Genomic DNA, 21,615 nt, shown 5'->3' with positions numbered 1-21,615 from the left:
CACAGAGATGGGACTCAGGGAGGGGACGCAGGGAGGGGACACAGGGAGGGGACTCAGGGAGGGGGACACAGGGAGGCGATGCAGGGAGGGGGACACAGGGAAGGGACGCAGGGATGGGACTCAGGGAGGGGACACAGGGAGGGGACACAGGGAGAGGACTCAGGGAGGGGACTCAGGGCCCTCCCCTCCCTCTCCCTGTCCCGAGGGGCCTGGCTTCTAGTCCTGCACTAACCAGTCTTGACCCCCCTGCACCTCCGCTGTGCTTCCCAGCTTAGCCTTATCCTGAGAAGTGCCCCACCTGCTGCTCCCCTCAGGCTCTGCCTTCCCTTAAGGAGCAGCGGTTCTGGGGGTGCTTCCCAGCCCGAAAGCTGGGGCCATTGGTCACTGCGGGCCTGGGTGTGGACAGAGCTGGACGTGAGCCGGGGGAGTCCCTGCCCACTGTGTCCGCACTACCCCCTGCCCCCCGGTCTTGGGGCTTGAGGGCCACACCTTTCACAGTGAGCTCTGCGCGGGGACTCTCGTTGATCTGTGTGTTGGGGGGCAGGTAGATGGCCCCGCAGAAGTAGGTTCCACTGTCGTTGACCCGGGTAGCCATGATGCTCATGTGAAAGTCCCGCCCGTTGGGTAGCCGCGTGACATGGAAGCGCTTGTCCGGGCCCGGCTGGATGCGGTCTTCCTGGAAGGCGGCCAGTTTGTCCGTCTGGTTGCGGGGGCTCATGAGGTACCAGTTGAGCACAAAGCTCTTGGGGACGTTGGAGAGGCTGCAGGTGAAGGTGGCGTTGTCCCCCTCGTGCACTGTGAGCTGCGCTGGGGAGAAGGTGAGGGGGCTCCAGGGCCTGTCGGGGGAGTCTGGGGGGGAGAACCAGCAGCTGGTGAAGGAGGGGCGTGGGCATGGCGGCTGTCCAGACCCTCCTCCCCTCCCACTCTCCCAGCCACATGCCTCGGAGCCTTGCAGCCTCTCCTTACACACCCCCAGGGATGAGGCGCTCACTTCTCACCAGGCAAATCCACGGTGGGGTTTGACTGTGCTAAGACCTGAGGCCTGGGCTGTGTTCCGGCTCTGACCCCCAGGTCCCTTTTTCTCCCCTTAACAGTGGTGGTTAGGGCCTTCCCCCCTCCCTTGTTGACTCCAGGTTGCTAGTCCCCGCAGGCCTAACCGTCATGTCCCTAGCTCCACCATCCTGGGTCCCCGGCTCATCGGGGGCTGGCCTGGTCCTGTGTGCACCATGAGGGTGGAGGGGGTGGGCATCTGGGATGCTGGGGCGGGCCGGTGTGGGCCTCCCATGGAAAGCTCAGTGTCCGGCAGGCTCAGCGTCCAGCCCTTGGCCCATCACAGGACAAGCTCAGAGCTGGGACCGGGTCAGTGTGGGGCCCTCTGTCTTCTGCCACGGCTCTGGGACTGAAGCTCAGAGGCCAGCTGGGCCATTGCCCCTGACGGTCCCAGGCTCTGGCCCACACGCCACAAAACAAGGCTTTACAAGAACACCCAACTGCCAGGCCCTGGCCCAGGGACACCACCACATCCTCGGAGGGGCTCCTGGCTCCTTCCACCAAGGGCCTACCTCACTAACACATGCACCCACGCCTGCCCTCACCTGTGTGCATGCCCTCACCTGCTCACACTTGGCAGCGGAGGAAGCCCCTCCCACCTGGGCCCAGGGGACACACCAGCAGCACCCCACATGGTCAAGGTGACACAGGAACAGGCCAGCGGCTCCCAGGGCCCTGGGCTGGGAGCCATGGCCAAACCCACATGTGCCGAGCCTTCCAGTGTCTGTCGTCGGCTCACCGGGGAGGCTGGGCCGTGAGCCGTGATCGACACATGGGGAAACTAAGGCTCAGAGGGAGGACGCAGCAGGCCTCAAGCTGCTCTGTCCGAGCCCAGCTCCGGGTCTGCAGCCGGCTGTCCTGGCTCCTGCCCGGGGGCCTTGCCTGGGACCCATGAGCTCCTCCTGGCCACGCTGCTCTGGGCCTTGGCTTTCTCACCCGGGACGTAACACCGAGACCCAAGATGCTGCCCAGTGAGGTCATTTCCTGGCCCACCCAACACGTCCCATGCCCCTCAGCTCCCCCAGCACTGTGATGACCAGAGGCCCACTGCCCTGTGGAGCTGGGCATCTGCTCACGGACCCCGCCCTGGCCTTCCCAGGGGTGACCCCCACACCAGGGGGCCACACTAAGCCCCTTTCTTATTTGTACCTGCGTGTCCAACCCACGCAGAACCGGCCCAGCACAGCGAAACTTCCCTGCCGGTCCTAACGCACGTCTTCTTTATTCGTTTATTTGAGAAGCACACACGTTACAAAGAGAGCGTCATGTAACAGTGCAAGCAGATGGGGCAGAAGCTGGCCGTGGCATCACAGCCTCGGCCCTGAACTGCTGACCTGCTGGCCCACCTTGCTCTGTGCGCCTCCCGCCCAGCACCACGCCCCCTGGCTCTCACCCAAGGTGTGCGTGCACCTGCCTCCTCACAAGTGCCCTCCAGGAATCCCCACTCTGCGTGCCCCGCCCTCAGACCCACACCCCCACCGAGGCCTCCAGACAGACCCCTGCACTCCCGGGATCAGGGCCCCCGAGAAGTGGCCCTTGGGGCTCCACGTGGTGCATGGCGTCCCCTCCCCTCCTGCAGAGGCCCCCCCCCCCACTAGCAGGCCTCCCCAGGGCTCCCGAGTAGACTTTGGTTCAGGCCCTCATCTGCCCCACCCCTCACCTGAATTTGTGACCATTTGGGTCACTGCCGGTTGGTTGGCTCTTTGTGGTGCCTCTCAGGGAACCTGAACTTGGCAGGGAAGGCACACTGGGCGGCCTGGACCCCCGTCCACCCAGCCCAGCCTCTGCCTAGGTCTCTCCATGGCAGCCTCCCAGTCCTGCTCCGGCCCCGTGGACTGAGGTCCCTTCTGGTGGCCTTCGAGGCCCCGCTCCCTCTGGGCGCCACAGCTTCCTTGCTTCTCCTTGGACCCCTCTCCAGGGCACCCCTGTCTCTGTGCCTGTTGCACCCCCCCCGGGGCTTCACGGCATGCTGGGGGGCAGGGGCTGGATGCAGCGGCTACTATGGGTCTGGCCTGAGACAGGTCAGGGTAATGTTCCCTGTGGGGAGTGCGGGAAGGGGCAGCCTTTCATCCTGCAGCTGCCCCGGAGCCCGCTCTGACCAGGGAGCACCCGCCGCTCTGACCAGGGAGCATCTTGACCAGGGAGCATCCACTCTGACCAGGGAGCACCCTGACCAGGGAGTGCCCGCTCTGACCAGGGAGCATCTTGACCAGGGAGCATCCACTCTGACCAGGGAGCACCCTGACCAGGGAGCGCCCGCTCTGACCAGGGAGCATCCACCTCCCCGAAGTCACAAGGTGCGCGGCCGTCGCGGGCTCTGGTGGTCTGGCTGGGCTGCAGGGCCACGGGGGGATCCCAGCTGGGTGCTCAGCAGCCTGTCCAGATGGAGAAAGATGGGCTCCCTGGAACGGGAGCTCAGGGACACCCAGGGAAGAGGACCAGCGGGAACACTGGGCCGAGACCTCACTGGGGTGAGAGCGGGGCTAGGTGGGCCCTGGGCTCTCTGCTTCCTGGGAGCGGGTGGGACAGCCAGACGGGACTGGGACCCTGCGTACACACACCTTTAAGTCAACCCAAACTCTTTCCCAGAGAAGTGCTGGTTGCAGAGCCCGCTTCTGAGTGCAGAGGGTGGGATTCACTTTATCCCTACAGTAGGAACATCTGTGAATCTTGTGTTGTTTGGATTTAAACATTGAAATGTTGTCTGTTTACTTTATATTTGATACTAAAGTGTCAGCGAGGGGCCCCCAGGGTCGTTACTGTTTGGGGAGTGGGTTGAGGAGGGAGCAGTGTGTGCTGGCCGGGTCTGGAGGGGAGATCTCAGGTGGGGCCCAGCGTGGTGGGACAGGCTGCACGGCATGAGCCCAGCACCCACAGTGACCGCTGTGGTCCCAGAGGCCACATCCACCAGCTGGCACCTGATTACACAGACCTGTTGGTGTGCTGGAAGTGTTACCCAGTGGATGGTCGGGGTTCCAACAAGCCCCACGAGTCTCTCACTCATCAGGAGGGGGCAAGATGCCTCCGCCTCTTTGCTGTGGGGCCCCTGAAGGTGCCACAAGAAGGACTGACACGTCTGTGATCTCCCACACATGTCAGACGCGCCCACCCGGCACGCGCCTGCCCACCTGGCTAGGACCCCTCAAGGACGCCAGGGCCATGCACAACAGTGAAAACAAACAAGTGGGACTACACCAAACTCAAAAGCTGCACACAGCAAAGAAAACCATCAACACAATGGAAAGGCAACCTACAGGATGGGAGGAAATATTGGTAAATCATTTATCTGATAAAGGGTTAATATCCCAAACATGTAAAGAGCTCATATAACTCAAGAACAAAAAACCCCAAATCATCTGATTAAAGAATGCACAGAGGACCTGAACAGACATTTCTCCAAAGAAGGCATCCAGATGGCCAACAGACATGTGGAAAGATGCTCAACATCAGTGATCGTCAGGGAAATGCAAATGGAAACCACAACGAGATACCACCTCACACCTGTCAGGATGGCTAGAATCAAAAAGACAAGAAACAACAAGATTGGTGAGGACGTGCAGAAAAAGGCACCCTCATGCACTGGTGGTGGGAATGCAAGCTGGTGCAGCCACCATGGAAAGGGTCCTCAAAAAGTTAAAAATAGAGCTACCCTAAGATCCATCAATTGCACTACTGGGTATTTGCCCAAAGAGAACAGAAACACAAATTCGAAAAAAGCTATGTGCACTCGTGTGTTTACTGTGGCATTATCTACAAGAGCCAAGATACGGAAGCAGCCCAAGTGTCCGTCCAGAGATGAATGGCTAAGGAAGGTGTGGTGTCTACACACAATGGGATATCGCTCAGCCCTAAAAAGAATGAAATCTTACCACATTTGTGACAACACAGTGGACGAGGAAGGTGTTATGCTAAGTGAAGTAAGTCTGTCAGAGAAAAGACAAATACTGTGTGATCTCATTCACATGTGGAATCTAAAAACAAAAACCAAATTAAATAAGAACCGAGCTCATGGATATAGGGAGCAGATTAGTGGTCGCCTGAGGTGGGGAGTGGGGTGTCTGCGGAATGAATGAAAGGGTCAAGAGGCACCAACTTGCAGTTATAAAATGAGTGATGTGATGTACGGCAGGGCTACTGTGGCTAATGATCCTCTATCACATATTTGAAAGTAGCTAGAAGAGTGGATATTGAAAGTTCTCATTACAAGAAGAAAATTTTGTGACTATGTGTGGTGACATGTGTTAACTGTTCGTTTTTCAATATATACAAATAGTGAATCATTTCATTGTATACCTAAAACTAATATAATGCTGTCAATTATACCTCAATAAAAATACTCCCGATTCTAAGTTTTCCATATCTAAAATAAAATTAAGATTTGATTTAAAAAAGGGGGAAAAAAAACCAACCAGAATGCCAGGGGTGGTGACAGAGAGAGCTGGGGTCTGGCCAGAGTCAGAAAAAGCCAAGGACAGTGACATCCAACGAGGCAGGCGGCCCTTGACTGGGCTCCCATCAGGGAAAGATAATCCAGCCAGAGGGCTGGACTGGGATGCGGGAGCATCTGAACGAAGGGACTGGGTCAAAACTACCATCCTGGGAGGAGAGCCTCTGGAGTATTAGCAGAGAGATCTGACCTCTGTGAGCGAGGTGAGCTGAACCGTGCCCCCCAGTGCATGTGCTGGAACCCTAAGCCTCAGCACTGCAGAATGTGACCTTATTTGGAAATAGGGTAGGGGCGCCTGGCTGACTCCCTTGGTAGAGCTTGTGACTCTTGATTTCAGTGTCTTGAGTTCAAGGCCCACACTGGGTGAGGAGACCACTTTAAAAAAAAAAAAAAAAGGAAATAGGGTCATTGCAGACCTAATTACTTAAGATAAGCTGGAGCCCGTGGGTCTCTAATGCAACATGGCTGGTGTCCTTAGGGGAAGGGGGAAATTTGTTCACCAACGTATGAGGAGAGCGCCGTGTGACGCTGGAGCAGAGATGGGGTGATGCATCCACAAGCTGAGAAGCCCCAAGGGTTGCCAGCAAACGTCAAACGCTGGGAGAGCCTGGAAGGGACCCTCCCTCAGGGCCTCAGCGGGAACCAGCCCTGCGCACACCTGGTCTCGGACTTCCCGCCTCCAGAAATGCCAGACCACAACCTTCAGGTGCTGTGCCTCCCGGGGGCTGGTATTTGTTCCGGCAGCCCCAGCAAATCAACACAGAAGCAAACGTGCCAATATTGTCAACTGACGACCCCGGGTAAATGGTGTTCACGGCTGTGTTCTTGTGACTTTTCTGTATGTTTCAGACATTTTTCAAAATTTAAGTTGGAAAAATAACTAAAACAAATCTGGCTTCAAAAGACATATCCTGGGCTGTGTGGACGGTGTTTAGAATTGATCGGATTGAGTTCTCAGTGCAAGGCAGGTAGGGTCCCCGGCCGCAGGTGAGAGCACCCATGCTCAGTGGGAGGAGATGACCTGCCGGAGATCTCGTCAACCGTGCCTTTGTTTGAACTCAAGCCTGTCCTCTTCCACTCTTCCTAACTCTCGCCCACTAGGATCGGGGTCGGCCAACTACTGGGTTTGAGATAGTCCATAAACTGCAAGAGCAACCTGTACGTAAGGAGGTATGGGGGGGAGACATCCATGGGAATGACTAAAATCGTAAGTACAGTGAATAAATTAGGAAGTGAGAGAGATGGCGCGAACCAAACGTCCCCACAGCCAGGAGCGCCCACGTCTGCTCCTTCGAAGAGCAGGAGGATGACCCAACATACGATATCGTCAACGTGCAGTGCTCAGGGCTGAGATGGGGAAACTGAGGCATGCTGCTCCACAAGCAGGTGCCTCTGACTCTGGGGAGTGGTTGCAGAATCTTGTTCTTACCTTCCCCTGCTTTGGGAAGGGGTCCTAGTGAGTCGCGGGCCACCAGGGGTGAGTCAGGGCCCCCCTTTATTCCTCGGTTCCCCCTCCTGGGGTGATACCCACACCTCTGCCTCTGTGTCTGGGCTCCCCCACAAGGAACCCCCCAGGCCACCTTTTGGCCACATGCCCTTGGACCACCGACCTCTGCTCTGAGTTTCCTCCATTGATCCTGAGAGCCGCCTACAGGCCTTCCTGGAGAGCCAGGCCAGGCTGGTGCACCTGCCATTGCCCAGCAGGCCCGGGAAGGACACCAAGACTCCAGGATGGGCAGCCCCAGTGGGGACCTTGTCGTGGTCCTTCTGGGGGCCGTCACACCTCCCAGCCCAGCAAGGTCCAGAGGAAAGACCCTGGGCCCATCCCAGGGACCCACCTTCTGTGCAGTAGCCGAGGACAAGGGCAGCTGGGCCCCCCTCCCCGACCATTGGGGCTTCGACCAGGGGCCTGCAGGGCCTGCCCGGTGGTAGACAACTTGTGCAAGGGGGCTAGGGGCCAGGGCCCCCTTGCCGGAACCCACCATGGATGCTCGCAGCCATACCCAGGCACTCTACACCCAAGAGTCTCTCTCGACCAGAGACCCCAGGCCCACAGCAGGTCGGTTGGAGAGGTGAACAGTCTCCACTTGAATGGTTACACTTCTGATATAATTAGAGAAATGTCTCTTGGCCATCCAGCCTGGGACCTCACAGAGACAGTCAGTCCCCTGGAGGGCTGGTCCCATCCCCAGGAAAATATGAGGCATCTGGGCTGAGGTTTGGGGCTCTGGTCAGCCCAGCCCTATCCTCCTACAGAGGGGCAAGTCTGTCCCACGGGACCCTGAGGAACAGCTGGGACATTCCTGCCTGCTCAGAGGCAAGGCCTGGACTCACCACCAAGTAAGGTGGGCAGGCAAGAAGCTGGAGCCCAGAGATGGCACTTCACCTGCCCAAGCCACACAGCGCCCAGGCCTGGCCCCAGCACAGCCTCCTCCCTATCTATCTGCCAGGGACCAAGAGCAAGAGGTCTTTCCCTGAGACCTGACCCCCTGCCACCCAGCCCTGACCCACGTACCTAGGAGCCATCCTGGCCACCAGCCCAGCTGCAGCACGGCCCAGATGAGCGGCCAGGGCCCCCGTGGGGTCCCCATGCCCAGAACGCCTGCCGGCCTCCCCTGCCAGTCTCCTCCACTGCTCTGGCAGAGGTGTGAGCGGAAAGGAAACTGCCAGGGGTTAGGACGGGGGACACGCCCCAGCCCCGCCCCCTCTTCCTCCTCCTCTTCCTCCACGTGGGTGGAGATTGTAGGAAGCCTGAGAGAGACTGGGGGACGGAGGGAGAGAGAGATAGGGGAGATGGAGTAGGGGAGGGGGGGGAGGATGGGCGAGAGCGAGAGCGAGAAATACGGAAGGTAGAGACGCAGAGAGAGAGGCAGAGGCAGCAGGGGAGGAGGGGGAGGCCCAGCCTCTCCATCTGAGCGACTTGTCCCTTTATTTGCTGTGGCTTCTTTCCCTTTCTGCTGAGGTTGATGAAGGGTACTGGGCCCTCTGCCCTCCCCAACCCCCCCCCAGCCATCATCCTGCCCTTGGGAGGTGGATTGTCTGGGTTCAGGCCCCTGGGGCTGCAGTGAGGGGTGGGCTCAACCCCATGCCCACCTTGTCTCCTCTTGAGGGGCTGAACCCACCACACTCTGCCACTACTGGGGAGGGTGGGGGCACGGCCACTGCCAAGGGTGCGCCCCTCCCCGCAGGACTGCAAGGCCACCACACTGGGGCAGCTGAGGGTCTGCCTGAGCCCGGGGGCTGCGCCCTGGTAATTCCGGTAGCCCTAGTGAGACCCCTCTCCTCCAGTCCTGCCCCCGGCCTTGGAGTGCCCTCTCCCTGCGGGGGTGGGTGGGGAGGAGGGGAGGGGCTGCTCTGGCACCCCCCTCCCCTCACCCCCAGCTTCAGGGGGACACCTGCTGGGCTTCCTGAGGACACCCAGTGCTGGGGGCTTAACCTGCAATGTCGCCCCGCTCCCCCCCCCGCGCCCCCCCCCCCGGCCCGCGCCCCTGGCGCTGGCTCAGCCCGGCCGGCGGGGGGCGGGGGCGGTCGTGGCCCGGGGTGTCCAGGACGCCGGCCCGCTGCACAGCGCACGTCTGGCCGCTCAGGGGGCGGGGGGTTTGCTGTCAGCGGATCTGGGGGATGAATGGAAAGCGGTAAAGGAAACTGCTGACACTCACAGCCCGAGGAGCAGCCCGACAGCTGGCGCCGCCCCGGCCCCATTCACGCTCCGGCTCGGCTGCCGAGGGAAAACATTAAAGAAAACTGAAACGGTGGAAAAAGAGCATCAAAGATGGTGTCTGCAGGCGAGGGCGAGCGGAGGAAGCTTTGGCGGTGAGCGCAGGGCCACTCCCCGAGCCCCGCGCGGCCGCGTGGGCGGCTGGCGGGCGGGGCGCGCGGCCCCGTGGGCTCCGCGGTGCGGGCACTGCGGCCTGCGGGGGCGCCCCTCCCGGACAGGTGTCCCCTGGCCCGCCCGCCCTCGTGGCTTCCCCTCAGCGGTCAGGCGCGGGGTCCGGGTCCGGGGACGTGGGTCAGGTCAGGTTCGGGGCTGCCAGGCCCCCAGGAAGGCTCGGACCCCGTGGGCACCTGCCCCTGGCGCCCCCCACTTTGGAGCCTGAGGCTCTGCGCTGGGGGTCATGCCGCCCTCGGAGGCCTGGGGCTGGAGGGGCCAGTGGGGCAGTCTGGGGGGTGTGCTCTGGGATGGGAGACTGCGTCAGATCCCTGGCCACCTCCCACCCCCCAGCCACACCAGCTGTGATTCCATCTGCAAGAGTTGGATGCGTGTCCAGAGATGCTCGCCAGAGAATGTGGGGATGCACTGTCCCCTTCCTTGCCCACCACCCTCTGTCGCTTCCTTTCTCCTCCCTCCAACCTCTTACCCCTCCCTTGGGGTGGTGGGCTGTGTGCAGGGCCCACTCAAGAGACTGAAAGGGGCATTGCACCCTGGGAGTATTGGGTCGGCAGGCCGATATGGAGGCACAGGAGGGCACAGAGACTGTGCAGGCCGGAGAGGGAGGGGACACAGCCCGGAGGAGCCTCACACTCCACCCTGGGGTGGGCAGGACCAGCAGGTGATGGGATCAGAGCCTGGGGAGGAGGCTGGGACAGTGGGAGACAGGGCAGGAGTCCCAGGGACTGTTGGGGTCCTGTACTCCCAAGGGGAGCTCCCCAACACTTGTCAGCACACTTTCCCCCAAACACATACTCTTCCTACCACACTGTCCCTGCAAAACACACATGTCACCCTAAAACACACTGTTCCCATCACACAGTGTCCCCATCACACTCACTGTCCCCATCACACACACTGTCCCCTTTCCTCACCATCTTTCATTAGGGACAGGACAGGCTCCCTGGCTGGAGGGAAGGGCAAGGTCAGGGTCCCGTCTGCCCCCTGCCTGTGTCCCGCCTAGCTAGCCCTCTCCTCCCTGCCCTGTGTCCTGGCTTCACCCCTTCGGGTTTGGGAGGTCCCAGCCTGGGGTTTTCCGTCCCTGTTCCCACCTGTAACCAGGCATCAGGGACAACCCAGGACCCCCAGTTCATGGGATCTTTGATGAAGAAGGATGTTGCTTGTGGTCACTGAGGTAACCACGTTCTCTCGCAGTCTCGGAAACGGGGGAGAGCCGGCCCTTCACACGTGCCTGGGGTTCTCTCGGTAACACGTTGCGCCTCCGGCCCTGGTATCTCAACCAGGATGCTGACACGGTTGCTGTCCCCTGCACACAGAGCTCCGTGTGGGGTTATGGTGTGTGTCGTGCGGCCGGTGCCCGCCCCGGGACGACCCTGCGCTCCGCACACAGGAGTCACGGCCCCTCCCTCCTGTCCACGCATGTCTGCGCAGTGCGTCTCTGGAGGGCTCCTTTCTGTGCGGGCTGAGCACAGCTGGGCCCTTCTGGCCTGAGGCCTGTGACGGGGCGGAGATGCTCAGGGAGTCTGTGAGCCGCCGCCTCTGCCCCACGAGGGCTGCCTGTCCCGCGTGCTCCGCGCCTTGGGCCCGTGGGCCCGTGTTCCTGTCCTGGCTGTGCGCTACCTGGGGAAGCCCGCCACCAGCTACCGAGGCTGCTCAGGAGGCCCTGAGGGTGGAGGGTCGTTTGCAAGGTGGGTGCCGCCCTCCCTCCCGAAGCAGGGTCTGGTTCTAGGGGTGGGAGAAGCTTCCTGCCCGGGGCCTCCCACCCTCCCCGTCTGAGAAGCGAGTCTGGTTTCCAAGGTGCCAGGCGGGCAGTGACTGTGACGCCAAGCAAGGGTGTGCGGGCGGGCGGGCGGGGGAGCCGGAACATGAGCCAGCACGATGGAAAGTGGGGGAGAGGGGATCCCCCTGCGCTTTCCCGAGGCAGCAGCCCAGTCACAGGGAAGTTTCCATTTATGGTAAAACACAGGAAGCAGAAGGATCATCCCGAAACTGCCTCTGAGCCGGCAGGGAGGTGATGTCACCCTGCCTGGACCGACTGTGGCCCCGGGAGGCGGTGGCAGGTTCGCAGCTATTTCTGAGGTCGGAACAGGAAATGGTTAATAGTGTTTGCAAATAAAAACTTTTTGTTCTATCCTGTTTTTGAAGCATTTCCCAGAAGTTAAAAAAGAGCACCCAAATTACCTGCCCAATTTAAGAACCCCATTTTAAAAATTTGAACAAAATATGACACCATTTGTTACACACAAGAATAGAGATGGTTGGGTTGTCTGTTCGCTAAGGTGGCAGAATCCCAGATTTCCGACTCTCCTTACTTGGTCAACTTTCTACAATGCTGTTGTTTGAACACGGTTCAAGAAGACAACTGAACTTACACTTTAAGTTCCCACGTTTGTTTGTGTGTATACGTGGATGTGTCTGTGCGTTCGTGTGTGTGTGCTCACATGGGTGTGTGAGACGCGCGTCACGTCTGACTTCTCGCCGTGGACGCCGCTCGGCCTGCCTGCTGGCTGGTCAGCCAGGTGGGGCAGCTGCAGCCCCCGCAGGCTGGGACGCCGGCCACCCGACCCCGGGACTGCCGCTCTCCACACGGCGGACGTGGCCGAGGGAGGGTCCCCCGCCCTGCTCTGCGCACACCTGCTTATTTCAATGGAGACATGAAACCAAACTATCCACCAGCGTCAGGAAATGGAACTGTCAAACCAAGCTGTTAGTAGCCAGTTATTTTTTTATCCTTCACAAAATTGCTGTGTGGCCAGTTAGTTATGCGGGGAACATGCTTACAGCCAAGATGTCCAAAGGGCCAGCCACCCAGGTCCCGCCTCGTTGGCCCTGAGGTCCCCAGTCTGTCCCTTCGTGGCCCAAGGCCGGTCTCTGTGGTTCTCACTGCTCCTTCCAGGGTGAGCCCCCACGCCACCAGGGCTTGGCAGACATGACTGGCCCCCTGCCCGGCAGCAGCTCGGTGGACAGCAGAGCAAGGAACTTGGGGAGGTGGTGGGAAGAGCCCGCGGGACAGGACGCTGGACGAGGGGCTGCTGGCGTGCAGACGCTGCTGTCCTGGCCGCCGACTCCAGGGCCCCTGCCCACCGGCAGCCCAGAGACACCCACCGTGCCTGCATGCTGGGGGCTGGGCCTGGGGTCTGCCCAGCTGCCCTGTGTCCCTGGAGCCGAGGTTTGGGGGAGGGCAGGGGTGAACCCGGCATGATTATTTCTACCTGATTTTCTCTCCTTGTCTGTCTGTCTCTCTCAACTCCTCTCCTCCAGACACACAGGGTGGGGTCCATTCAGCTAGCTGGCCTTGCTGGAGCTGGACCCTGGGATGCCCTCCCTCTCCCAGCCTGGTCTCCGGCTTTGACTCTTTTACTGTGCTGTCCTGTCCCAAAGTTGGCACTTCTCTGGTCCAGCCATGCCCAGGCCAAGAGGGGGACAGAGGCTCTGAGCATTGTCACTTGCAGGAGACGGTCCTCATGGCTCATCGGGGTTGCCAGAAGGTGTGCTTTCAAATGCTCCAGCTGGACACCACCCAGTGGTGAGGGCTGACCCCTGCCTTCCAGCCACCTTCTCCAAAAGCTGAACACAAGAAGTTGAGTGCCAGGCAGGTCGGTGTGAGCCAAAAGGAGAGTGTCCATGGGGGACAGGAGAGCGCTGTCTCCGTCAGCTGGGGCAGTAGCACTGAAACGGTACCTGGTTGCCCCTGACATCACTCTCCGTCCCGAGCCCAACCCATTCTGGAGTCATCGATGCGTTGGGGAGGCTGGTCACAGAGTGGTGCGCAGAGGGTGGAGGACAGAGCAGGGGCGGAAGGGATATCTAGCAAGCCTCATTCCTAGAGTCCATGTCGGAGAGACCCGCATCCATGCAGGTGGACCACACACAGCTGGCCAGCTTCAGGGTCACGCCACAGCCCCTGGGCGTCGGCCGAGCGCTGTGCGTGTTCTGCCTCATCCATCACCCCTCTGGTCAAGAAGACAACTGACTTGTTAGCTGACCGTGTGAGCAGCTTTTGCAGAGAGCTTGGTTTGGGGGCTTGGGGGGACGGATAAATGGGCATGGGGAGAGAGGCACGTGGAGGCTGGCTTCCCTTGGGTCTGCCCCCTATGCCTTTCTAGCAGTCTCCTGGGAGAGGCATAAGGAAGTTCCCGAACCAAATAGATTGTTTTTGGGTGGCGGTCAGTCATGATACCAAGACTCTTCCCTAAACTCAGAGGCAGGTTGTGGTTTCTAGAGCGAGGGAGGCTGCGGGGTGGGCCGGGCGGACAGGGCTGTGGTACGGCCCTGGGGCGGAGCGTGGGCTCCCACGCCCAGCATGGTGTGGAAGCAGTCAGGGTGCTGGGTCCAGAGAGGCCACATGGAGAGGAAAAGCCCTGTGGGGACCTCTGCACAGCCTCCAGGCTACAGCCATACCCTCAGACCCCTGCTGGCCACGTGACCAGGACCACACGCATGCCCACCTACACACAATGGCCCTAGACCAACCAGCAAAACCCAGGGCCTTAGGCACAGCCCAGCATATCAGTTAGAAGTGCTGTAATTGGTTGTCTGATGAGCCAGAAAACCCAGAGCACCGGGCCTTACGATAACAGTAGGAGCTGGATGTTTACTTCTTTCTTGAACAACGAATCCAGAGGTAGGTGATCCTGAGGTGGTACAGTGACCCCGACTGTCATCCAGGGTCCAAAGTCTTGCTTTTCTGCTTCCTCCACACATGGCTTCCATCTGCAAGTTCACCTCATGGTCCAAGGGGGCTGCAGGAGTGCCAGTCATCATGTCTGCATCAACGAACAGATGCAGGGGACAGTGCAGGGGGGCATGGGTCTTTCCCAGCTAGCTGGTCCCACAGGATGGAGCCTTCCCAGGAGCACATCCCAATTAATTTCCTCTCCTATCCCGTGAGCACGCTTTGCTGCAAGGCAGACAGATGGCGCATAGCTGAGAGAGCCAAGAACAGGTTTCAGAAATGCAAAATGTGAAAAGGACATCCACTCACTCGCCAAGATTAGCTGCAGACTGGACAAAGATGAGCAGAGAATTCGCCAGCCGTTAAGAAAGGAGAAGGATCGTTCTGCGCGCAGGTCAGAGAGACAGTGGTGGAGGCACCGAGGGTGAGTGAGAGGTTTTGGGCACCACAGGGGATGAGGCCGGTGGTGGGCAGAGCGTTTGCTCTACCCTCTGAAGGTGTGGGCTCCCTTCACACGCGGGAGCTTCTGGGGCCACCACCAAAGCAGCAGGACCAGAGCACAGCATCCGAAGCCCTAGAGGGGCAGTGAAAGATGAAACAGTGACCTCGCCAGGATGCAGGGGGACAGGGACACGGGAACAGGTGGACGGTCCTCCAGAGCAGGGGAGGCTCAGGTGGCCAGAAAGGCCCAGGGAGCCCAGCTCCCAGGAGGCGTGGAAGCGGTAGTTCTGAAGCCTGAGGATGGTTGTCCAGCAGGTGCATGACCCTCACCTGGGGCACACAGCAGCCTGGCCACGTGCGTGAGAGGCGGCTGGTTGCAGCGATGCTTCTGTCCGCCCACGGGGAGGGTGGGGGCCCAGACTCACATGCACAAAACGTGTCCTGCACGATTCTGTGTGCATAAAGCCCAAAGCAGCAAAGGGGAATGTCTCTGGTCGTGGAGCCCTAAGGGGTCCCGGCCAGGCTGACCGTACCTCTGCAAGGGAGGAGCCCATGGAGCGCGCTGGGGGGTTGCCCTTCAGGTGCCTAGCAAGGCTTTACAGTAACTGTGACACTCTGCGTTATGTTTTAGTCGTTGTTTACATAAATGTTCTACATTCTAGCCAATATGAAGTTTGAGAAAAAACCATGGGGAACTTTGCAAGCACCCATGTTCAGGGCACTTCCTCCCGGGCTCGTTTTCAGTGGTAAAGGAGCACTCAGCAGCCGGGACGGAGGCCGGGCAGCAGATGCGGCTCAGCTGCGGGCTGCAAACACGGCAGACGCTTACACGCGGACGAGTGGACAACACTGTCTGAGGCATGTTGTGGGCTAAGGAGGCCACGTTGAGTGCGATTTCCTGCTTGTGAGAAACAGATACGAAGATTTACACATGCCTGTGTGTGGGGCCACGTGCGGACGTCAGCACCACAGTGATGATTACGTACCAGTTTATTTTCTGTTGTCTGTTTTCCTCTGTGTTTATCTGTTTGTTTCTTGTTTTTCCTAAAATGAAAATGTATCGCTTGCGTAACAAGAAAACATTCGAGGGGATGAGAAAAAAAGGCCTGTTTCTCATTTCCCGGAGCCGACCCTGGTTGCCGTGGAGACTGGACGGTTGTCAAGGCGGTGATTGGCTGGTGAGGATGCAGGATGTGGGATCCCAGGCTTCCCTGGAGTGGCAGTGGGCGCAGCTTCCAGACTGCACTGCGGAGCCCGGCGCCAGCATGGATGGGGTGGACGTGTGGGCCAGCACCCTGGCCCAGCTGATGGCCAAGAGGAAACCCCAGGACACCTGGGAGCTGGTCCCTGAGGAGAACCTGGCCTCCGGGCACATGGAGGGTGGCGGTTTTCAGTACCGGCTGAGGGGGCTTTCCAGGTGCGCTGCAGGCGGGGGGCCGCTGTGGGGTGCTGGGCAGGGAGGGGCTGAAGCTGCTTAAGCACCGGCCGGGGAGGCCCTGAGTCTGGAGGCCGGGCTGGTGCAGTCCGGCCCTCATGGGCCCGGAAGGGGCACGCATCCCTCCGGCTCTTGGCCTCCAACAGGTAGGTGGACCAGGCGTTCGTTCTCCCTTCCAGGAAGTGGGGGGCTGGGGAGCCACCTCTGTTCAGTCCCTCGGTGCCGGCCACCCCAGTCGGGGGCCTCGCAGAAGCGGGGGCATGGCGGATGCTGGGGGGTGATGCGGCCACCCACGCGTGAGAGGCTCGTCTGCTCACCGCAGCATCTCCTGGTTTCCATGGCAGTGCTGACCGCCAGAGCAGGGGATGGGCAGGTGCCTGTGCTCACACCCCAGCCTGCACGGGGCCTGATGGAAGGGAGGCTAAGTCGTGCCTGAGGGGGGCACAGGCCCAGAGTGGGGAGCTGTATCTGGGCTGGGCTGCAGGCCGAGCAGGGGCTGGGTTGGGAGCCCCAGTGTCGTGGGGGTCACCATGTGAGCCCCGTTCCTCATTGTCATGGGGACAGCCCCAGGGATGGGCCAAGCCTGCAGGGACCCCACCCAGCCAGGCATGCCCTGCCCTGCAGGGGCCCGCGGGGAGGGGGGTCGTTGGGGGAGGGGGCCTCACGGACAGGTCACCACGGGGACTCTGTGGGCAGCCACCCTTTGACAACGGACGCCTCAGCCCCCACCCAGTGTCTGAAACCCCTGGGGCCAGGTGTTTAGTGGGACGCTGGCTTTCCCAGGTGTTAGGAGAATCGGCCCTCGGTGTGTCTGAGAAGCACCTGTTCCCACGGCCAAGCTGGAGAACTGCCTTCAGTGGCCGAGGGTCACAAACACTGTTCCCTTGCCTTTCAGCTTTCATGCAGCTAGAAATGCCGGGGAGTGGGGGGTCACAAGGCACCGTCCCTCGTCCTGCACACAGCAGCCCTGGCCACAGCTGGCCACATTGAAATGGAGTTGAAAGTCCAGCCCCCAGGGCACTAGCCGTGTCCAGCCCCACCTGTGGCTGTAGGCTGCTGGCTGGGCCGCGAGGACGGAGCCCATCCTCACCATCACGGAAAGTCCCGTGGGACAGCGCTGCCTGGGAGATACTGGGCAGGTTTCCCACGTGCACGTGCATGTGGTCGCTCATCCATGACCTAAGGGTCTTGGAGAGAGGGCCCCCCTGCCGGCCCTGGGGCACACGGCCGCAGAGGCCCTGGACCGGCACCTTCTTCAGCCCCAGTGGTGCTGGGCCATTTTGCTCACGTGTTTGGAGCCAGAGCGGACCAGTGGAAGGGGCTCACTCGCCATCATCCTGGGAGCCCCCAGCCCCTCCCGGCTCTCCCCGCCATCTGTGTCCCGAGACTCCCCCGCCCCTCCATCTCACCTTCTCTCCGTGGGGATGGGGCTCTTCCTTCCAGGGCCTCCCCTCACTTCTCCGCATTGTCATGGGGACAGCCCCAGGGATGGGCCAAGCCTGCGGGGACCCCACCCAGCCAGGCATGCCCTGCCGTGCAGGGGCCCGCGGCGGGGGGGGCCTCCCCTGGGGGAGCCAGGCTCTACCCCCCTCACAGGTATCCGCAGGGCTGCCCTTGGCTCTTGGTGACATGTCCTCAGGGCGGAAAGCAGCAGCCGGCTGCAGCGGGGCAGTGACCTCCCACAAGTGTCAGGCAGGCTCTGCCACCCGGTGAAAAGGCCTTTGTTTTTCAGCTTTCCAGCTTATGCGCGCAGGCAAGTGGCGCACACCTGTGGAAGGGGTCTCGGTCCCGGAGCTCGTGCTGGGCCGGCCTCCAAGTGGGCGGGGGCCAGGGCCGTCCCCCTCCCCTCCGCTCACTGCCGCCTCTGTCCTCCCCACCCCCAGGCTCCAGTGTGGCCGCTGCCAGTGGGGCTGGTCCTCGGCCCACGTGCACATCCTCTTCCACACGTGCTTGGATGAGGACAGCCGCCTGGGGCTGGTGAAGATGCGCATCTGGGGCCAGCAGTGCAGGCTGTGCCCACCGGGCGTCCAGGGGCACTGCCAGGTGAGCCTTCTGAATGTCCGGCTCTTCCTCAACAAGCTGGTCCTGTTCATCCTGCAGAAGTGCTATGGTGAGAGCCTCAGCTCAGACCAGTGCCCCGAGATCTGCTTTGGTGAGCGCTGCGAGGCCTGCGACCTGGGCGTCTGCTTCTTCCAGAAGCCCCCAGACCCAGCCTGGGGGCCCGAGGTCAAGAGCCCCAGCACCATCAAGGGCAGGTACACCTTGTACGGAGGCGGCGGCTTGGCCACCACCGCCGCCGGCAAGCAGCTGCTCACCCTTGGCAGTGGGCCCGTGGTCGACCGCGCCAGGGGCTACACCCCCAACTCCATCACCATCCCCCTCTCCGTGGCCGACTTCATCAGGAACCCGATTTCCGAGAGCAGCAACTTCTTCAGCCAAGATGACGACATCGTCACCGTCCCCTTCTCCCTTGTGGATGTGGGGAGAGACAAGGGGCCGGCCGCCGGTGCCAAGGGCTGTGTCAGCCCGGGGCCGGGCTCCCTCCCAGTGGCTGACCCCGGCGGGCCCCTCATCGTCGGCAAGGGCTCCATCTACCTGCCGGCCAGTTCCACAGCCACGCCCAAGGGCAGAGGCCTCCTGGTGAACATCAAATGCCCCACCTTCCATGGCCGAGGCCTCCTCATCAGCAGCATCAAGCCCTTCGAGCTGAAAGGCTTCATCTTCAAAGGCCGGGGCTCCGTCCCCAGCTCCGCCGGAAATGGCCCACTGCCGGTGTCCTACATCATTGGCCTCACGGATGACGGAGAGGGCTCCATCACCTTCCCCTCGTCTTTGGCGAACATCATCAGAGACGACTCCTTCCCCAACATCAACGGCTCTGTCACCTTCCCCTTCATCTTCACTGATGAAGACAAAGGCAAGAATGCTCCTGCCAACACCACCCAAGGCGAAGAGAAGGAGGATGGCGGTGATGGCCCTGCCCCTGCTGGCCGTGAGCCCCTTCCGGGGACCCGCACCCGTAGACCCGTCACCATTAGTGAGGGCTCCATCACCATCCCCTTCTCCGTCTTCGACATCATAAAGTACAAGGGCCCCGGCTCCATCGTCAGTGGCCGCCGGAGCTGTGGCCTGGCCACGCACGGCTATGACAAGAAGAGGAGACAGCCGAGGGCCGGGCTTGGCAGGTCCGGCTCCCAGCCGGGCTGGGAGGAGGACTCCTGCTGGGATGATGACTGCTGCGCGCCGCGTTTCGACCCCTACGAGGAAGTGTGGATCTGGGTTTCCATGACCGTCTGCATCCTCTGGATCACGTACCTGTACAAGGTCAGCCCCTGACGGCCAGTGCAAGTCCTGACGCCTCCCAGCGGGGTCCCCCCGTGCCCCTCCAGCAGGGCCGCCCAGGCAGCCGAGCAGTGGGACACCCTGCCCACACCCCCGGGGCCCCCAGGCCACCCCTGCCTGCCCTCCCCGAGCTGAGCGTGGGCCCTCAGCCTTCTCCTCCACCTCCTGCTTCCGTGTGTGTAGTCTCTTGATGTGAGTCGTGGCCTCATGGATGTCCACACCGTGATTATCCGGCAAGCTGCCATGCGTGGTCCAGGCGCTTGTCTCTGTGAGCGTTACAGTCCAATAAAATAAAAGCGAAAAGGAAAAACCAACATGGTGTGCTTGGGCCGTGAGGAAGCCAGCCCCCGGGACAAGGTTTTGAGGTGGGAGGGTGTGGTGGGCATGTCACTGTCCCCCGTCAGTCCTGGTGGGGAGTGGGCTCTTCCTCTGATGGCTTCTGGATTCCTGGCCGGGGGTGACGGGACAGGACGCTCAGGCCAACCTGTGCCTTCTCAGCACAGGGCTGCCCCTCTACGCATCAGCCACGTTCTGTGGGCACCCACAGTGTTTTCCTGGGTGCGCCCCCAACTCTGGGGAAAGATGAAAGCCCCCCTTGAGGCTTGGCTGGTGACCCCCCAGCATGCATCTTTACTGAAGTTGTCCCCCCGACCCCCAGCTCAGAAGGCACATCCCACCCAGAGGGGAGGGGCCGAGACACAGCCCGGCCAGCCCCCCCAACCCCCGGGGCCGTGGACCCCCTCCAGCACTGATGTGGTTTGAGAAAGGTCGTCCATGTCAGAAGTCAGAACCCTCCTGTCCGTCACTCACACTCTGGACTTCCATCTTCAAAAACCAGACGGCCCACTTCTAAGGGGCGGGGGTGGGGCTGACGGTCCCAGCCAGGTGGGGGCATGGCAGTGGGCACGAGGGTGTCAGGTCACCACACCCTCTTCTTCTAGGCAGGGCCTGGCCCCCAGGGCCCCAGGGAGGTTGGGATTTGTCTGGAGGGACCCCGGGGTCAGATGAGACGGTCTGGGGAAGCCTTTCCTTGTGGGGAGGGGTCAGTGTATGGAGACTTCCGTCCAGGGCTCTCTGCCCAGCTGCCCTGAGCCTGATCTGGAAGCTACAAGATCCTGCTGGGGGAGGCGTGGGGAGAGGGGGCGCCCGTTCGGGCGGGCGCTGTTGGCGGGAACAGGGGAGATGCGGGCGAGGCTTCGCATGTCAGCACTGGGACCTCATGTCCAGTCCTGCACGCCTGCTCACAGAAACCCGACAGACACCAGGACCCAGGAGGTTCTACCCTACAGTGAAGGCCAAACCTGTGTGAGACAGGTTTGCAGACCTCCACCAGCCTGAACAGGAGCCCCCACCTCACACCCCTGGGATCCGAGAAAGACCTAAACCCAGACTCTCCAGATCCTCGTCTACACCAGGTGGGACCCTCACTGTAAGGGCAGGACCCACTGCCCACGCTCAGGGTCCTGTCTACCCCAGGTGAGAGCCCTCTGTCTGAGGGCAGGAAGGTGGCACCCTCCCACCTTGGGTGTCCTATCTACACTGGGTGTGAAGACCAGCTGGGTGGCTGGGTAGGGGTGTGTCTGCTTAGGAAGGTCCCACGTGGCCAGGCTCTCTGTCTAGTCCCCACACAGCTGCGGGGGCACCCGCCCCGCTCGCTGGCTTTCCCTGGAAATGGCTGCTTGGGGTAGCCCTGCCCACCGTGGGCACTGCAGCTGGACTCTTCCCAGGGACATCCTGCCCGCAGTTGCGCGGGTCCCAGGGCAAGACGGAACCCATCCTGGGGAGTGTCCCTTTGGGCCAGCGGCTGGAGACCTTCCTGCCCCGTGTGGGCGGGGGTGCTGGGCTGGTCAGAGGCACCTGCCCTTCCCCGTGGAGGACCCCCTCTGGCGCACTTCCCGCAGCTCAGAGACCCTGCCCACCAGGGCCGCCCTGGGGAGGGGTTAATATCTGAAATGGAGGTGTCCAGCCTGGTGTCTCTTCTGATTGAGGGATCCACGCCAGTCCACCCCGGTGGGAGCAAGGACGTGCGGGTCTGCCTGGTCCCTCCGCCCTGCTGGCCACATTGGGCCCTCTCCATCCAGCCCCCAGCCCCCCTCTTCCAGCCTCTGGTCCCCTCCTCCCCTCCTCTGGTCCCCGCCCCCCGGTTGCCCCTAACCCCGCCCCCTCCTCCAGCCCCCGGCCCCCTCTCCAGCCCCTGGTCCCCTCCTCCAGCCTCAGGTCCCCTCCTCCAGCCCCCGGTCCCGGACGCCGCTAAGGCCCCCTCCAGCGCCCAGCCTCTTCCTCCCGTCCCCAGCCCCCTCCCCCCGGCCCCCGCACCCGTCTCCAGCCCCCAGTCC

The 21,615-nt window shown here is 61.4% G+C and overlaps 2 protein-coding genes across 2 annotated transcripts in view; one reads left to right on the top strand and one right to left on the bottom strand.

Annotated features, from left to right (window-relative positions):
* Positions 1 to 8,141, bottom strand: part of PDCD1 (programmed cell death 1) — an 11,715-nt gene extending 3,574 nt beyond the window's left edge. Inside the window, exons 1-2 of the mRNA XM_081813196.1 lie at positions 8,013 to 8,141; positions 490 to 849 (exon numbers count right to left, since the gene is read on the bottom strand). Coding sequence (XP_081669322.1) covers positions 490 to 849; positions 8,013 to 8,088 — 436 coding nt within the window. The 5' untranslated portion in view covers positions 8,089 to 8,141. The remainder of the gene's footprint in view (positions 1 to 489; positions 850 to 8,012) is intronic.
* A 6,175-nt stretch (positions 8,142 to 14,316) lies between these two features.
* On the top strand, positions 14,317 to 19,593 carry RTP5 (receptor transporter protein 5 (putative)). The gene is made up of 3 exons (XM_006751260.3): positions 14,317 to 14,485; positions 15,247 to 15,919; positions 17,821 to 19,593. Exons 2-3 carry the CDS (start codon positions 15,477 to 15,479, stop codon positions 19,271 to 19,273), a joined length of 1,896 nt encoding a protein of 631 aa, XP_006751323.3. The 5' UTR covers positions 14,317 to 14,485; positions 15,247 to 15,476; the 3' UTR covers positions 19,274 to 19,593.
* Positions 19,594 to 21,615: the final 2,022 nt, after the last annotated feature.

This window comes from Leptonychotes weddellii, chromosome 3, assembly GCF_054177405.1.
Source record: "Leptonychotes weddellii isolate Sample4059 chromosome 3, ASM5417740v2, whole genome shotgun sequence".
Lineage (NCBI taxonomy): Eukaryota > Metazoa > Chordata > Mammalia > Carnivora > Phocidae > Leptonychotes > Leptonychotes weddellii.
Note: the sequence above shows the minus strand (reverse complement) of the source record. Positions and strands in the feature narration are given on the sequence as shown.

Bases quoted from the DNA above. Each gene is read 5' to 3' on its own strand.
- RTP5 (XM_006751260.3), top strand. From the start codon at position 15,477: ATGATTACGTACCAGTTTATTTTCTGTTGTCTGTTTTCCTCTGTGTTT. The intron at 15,920-17,820 runs GTGCGCTGCAGG...CCCCACCCCCAG, and splicing joins CGGCTGAGGGGGCTTTCCAG to GCTCCAGTGTGGCCGCTGCC.